The sequence below is a fragment of the Oryzias melastigma genome, linkage group LG2, assembly GCF_002922805.2.
Source record: "Oryzias melastigma strain HK-1 linkage group LG2, ASM292280v2, whole genome shotgun sequence".
NCBI classification, from domain to species: domain Eukaryota; kingdom Metazoa; phylum Chordata; class Actinopteri; order Beloniformes; family Adrianichthyidae; genus Oryzias; species Oryzias melastigma.
The window spans coordinates 16,773,711-16,777,401 of record NC_050513.1 but is presented as its reverse complement, the minus strand read 5'-3'; the positions used below and the strand labels follow the sequence as shown (position 1 = coordinate 16,777,401).

At 35.6% G+C, this 3,691-nt stretch overlaps 1 protein-coding gene across 1 annotated transcript in view; it reads right to left on the bottom strand.

The window, feature by feature from the left end:
• LOC112156788 (zinc finger protein 568) overlaps nucleotides 1-3,691 on the bottom strand; it is an 8,907-nt gene extending 5,216 nt beyond the window's left edge. The window contains exon 1 of the mRNA XM_024289150.2: nucleotides 3,132-3,691. Within this exon, the coding sequence (XP_024144918.1) occupies nucleotides 3,132-3,273 (142 nt within the window). The 5' untranslated portion in view covers nucleotides 3,274-3,691. The remainder of the gene's footprint in view (nucleotides 1-3,131) is intronic.

Genomic DNA, 3,691 nt, shown 5'->3' with positions numbered 1-3,691 from the left:
ACCACGGATAATCCGTGATCCGCAACACCCCTAGTCAGTAGTGATGTCACAGGAAGTTCTGGGTAGGCTCAGGTATCACAATAACACAGCAATGGAGCTAAAATGTGGCAAACATTTGAAAAATGAAAGGAAAAGGTGTTTGATGCAATATGTTCCATGGCCGTACTCCGTACTACGGAGCTAAGTTGATGAGACGAGCATTACATTAGCCGCATTAAGCAACCATTAAATGTAACTTAAAGTTTCAAAAACGAAAAGCAGAATAATCACCACAACAGACGGAGCTGTGGAGACATGCAGAGTGGAGCAGTAGAAAAAAGTTTTTACAACGGCGGAAAAAAAAGGAAAAGTGACAATCCTGGGTAATAAAACCTTGATAGAGGTTCAGGGAAGATCTTAAGACCAAAGGACCAACAGAAGGAGTCACTTTTGGCAACAAAAGGTAACGCTTGTGGAGCTGCATTTTCCACTTGTGTTTTTTTCTGAAGGAATCAAGCAGTTGCTAGCTAATTTTTACTCTGAAACACAAACTGTGTTAGAGAAATGTCATTCAAATGGAAGTTAGTTTATTCTTTACACAAGTTACAAGTAATCTTATAACTAAGGCTGGGAATCGATTAAAAAAATAACTAATTAATTGCAAATCTGGAAAAAATTAATCGTGATTAATCAACATTATTGTTTTTTCTTACAGCAAATAATCATAATATGAAATCACACACACATTTGTACATTAAGAACATTAATTGTTATTCCTTTAGAACCTGTGGTCTAAAACTAACCTTTTGCAAGTTACCTCTATTTTGAATTTGAAAGACTACCTGCTTATTTGGTATTATTTTAATCACCTCTCCTATGCAACACAACCTTTATTTAGTCATTTTTCCACGTTATATTCAAACACTAGACATAAAATCACGCAAAGATAAAAAAAATCTGTCAGGAAAAATTTGATTTATGTTGTAGTGGAAACCCATAAATGTTTAACAAACTGTTTTCACAACATAGAATGAAAGTTTTAGTTGTAATTTTATAACAAGAATAAAATTTGTCGACAAACTAAACAACATGTTTTGAATGAGAGAAAAAAAAAATCCAGGCTAAAGTCACACCATGCAGCCCAAAAAATAAGAAATTCTCTCCTAAGAGAACTGCTGTATATTTTACATTTTTCCTGGAATTCTGTTTTTTCTTTTATTCCTCAGCTTATTCCTTATTTCTCATAAACCTTTATTATGCTTGTGAAAAATAATAAAACTTGAGTGCAATTAAAAAATATTAACTAATTAATTATGTTTTATTAATCGCGCCTGTTAACGCATCAACATTCACGGCCCGACTTATAACATATTCATATATTTAAATGTGCTCAGGAAACAAAAATCCTTTTTTTCTTGAAGTTTCCTGTGTGTTGTGGGCTGGAGCTGAGAAGATGCTGGAGGGTCAAAGAGGGAGAAAACATGAGGATGCTGGAGGTTCTGGTGGTGTGTTCAGAGACCAAAGCTGCTCACCACATCTACAAAAGTGGAAGACAAATGCAGAACCTGATGATCGAGACCCTCATCCACTGAGGTTCAACCCCAGACACATCCCAGGTGTCCAACCATCTCTAAATACAGGAAACTCATCGCCAGGTGAAATCTTTTCCACTGATGCCACAAAATCTGCAGTAAGAGCTTTCCCTGGGAGTGTAGGACTAGTGTTGTGGGTCTATGCTGGACAGAAACTGTCACTGGCAGCATAAGATCTTTGAGGAGCCGAGGAGGACAGAACTGCAGTAGATATTTTACATTTTATACACTGATTTTGCACATTTAGAGGGTAAATTATCGGGTAAAATCAGGATCCGCTTAAAATGAATAAAAAACAAGATTTAAAATGTGAAAAACAAGCACTGTAAGATTCAAATGCACTATTTTTAATGTTTCATTTTCAATAATTTCTGAAGTTAAAAAAAAATGCATTTTTGAGTTTTAAACTCCGTTCAAATTTACATTTTTTTTTTCAAATTTACAATGCCTGCTTTTTAAATTTTGAATCTTGTCTTTCAGTCAAGCTGATCCTGACTGACCCCATAGAAAGATACACAAATGGTGTTGTAAATAGTTGAACACTGGACAAATTTAAACTTTTAACAATCAAAACCTGTTGTTCATTTGCATTGGTTTTCTCACAAAAAACTCACATTTCAATTTTGTGGTTTTTTTTTACATTTTAAATTACAATAACTCTATTATGAAATAGAATAAATTGCAAAATGATGACAGCCAATTTTTTTACTATAATTTAAAACATTTTTTTCAATAAACGTAAAAATCTACAGTACAAAATTGAATAAAAATAGAAATTGCATCAAATGTAAATTTAAGTTGCTGACCCTGATAGATCTTAGTTATTTTTTTCATTCTAGACTTGTTTGGAACAATTAGGTCCAATAGCCTAAAAGCTATTGAATAAAAACGCAAAATTTTACAATAAAAATTGATAAAAAATAGAAATTGCATCAATAGTGAATCTAAGTTGCTGACCCCGATAGATCTAAGTTATTTTTATTATTCTAGACTGATTTGGACCAATTTGGTATAAAAACCCAAACGATATTAAAGAAAATTTTAAAATTTACAGTAAAAAAATTGACTAAAAATAGAAATTGTCCAATAATTTTAAAGTTACTGAAAAAATAAATAAATTGTTGACTGTCCCTAACCATGACCAGAGCGAATGTCTGTCGAATATTCAATATCCAACTAACTTCATTTCGCCAAATTCACAAAAGCCCGAGAATAAATTCTGTCGTAACCTTTCACCTCCTTTTTACGCTTTTAGGGACAGTAAAATAAATGCGTGTTATTCTTATATACAGTCCATGGTGCTACAAAACGAGGGATACACATTCTGGCAGTTGGAACTTACCTCAGCACTACACCGGTATACTTGACCGCCGATCTCCCATCATGCCTCTGTTTGTTTATACTCTCACATTAGCTAACAATCCCAAGCTAACATTAGCGGTGGAACAAAAACAGAAAATAATATTGGAGCTATCCGTCTGTACAGTTTTGAGCTAAATATTAGACGAAGAAAAAAAACGAGAACATTAATGGATCTATTTTTAAAAACACTGAACATACCTATAACATGAAGCTGAAGCTGTTTTTTCTTCTTATCCATCAGTCCTCTCTGACCACAGAGCTCCTCCTGGTTCTGGACGATGGTTCCTTCAGCAGCAGAAGGTTGTTCTCTGTCAGAATCTTCCTGAGGTTCTGAAGACATGGTTCCTGCAGCTGCAGAAGATCTTCAGCTCCAACAAACACCAAAGTCCTCTGAACAGCAGCAGCTCCGATCATCTGCTAGTCTCACAATCACAGCCACGTTGTCTTTACGTTCAACACGCATTCACTCATTTACGACACTTTAGCTAAAGAGGATTGTTCGGAACCGAACCACGTATCGTCCTTTCTGTCCACAAACCTCACGAACGTCCCAACGAAACACCACCGTCCTCTGAACTCAAGCTAACGCTGCTAGCATGCTAGCGCCTTGTGCTGATCTTCCTCTGTGGAATATTAGCGGTACATAAAGAGCTTCGTGCTAAGTAGCGCCACCACCTGGTCTGGAGTGTGAACTAAAATGTATTCCACCTCCTACTAAACCAGGCGTTTGCCACCTGAAGCTCCGGGCCACAACATTT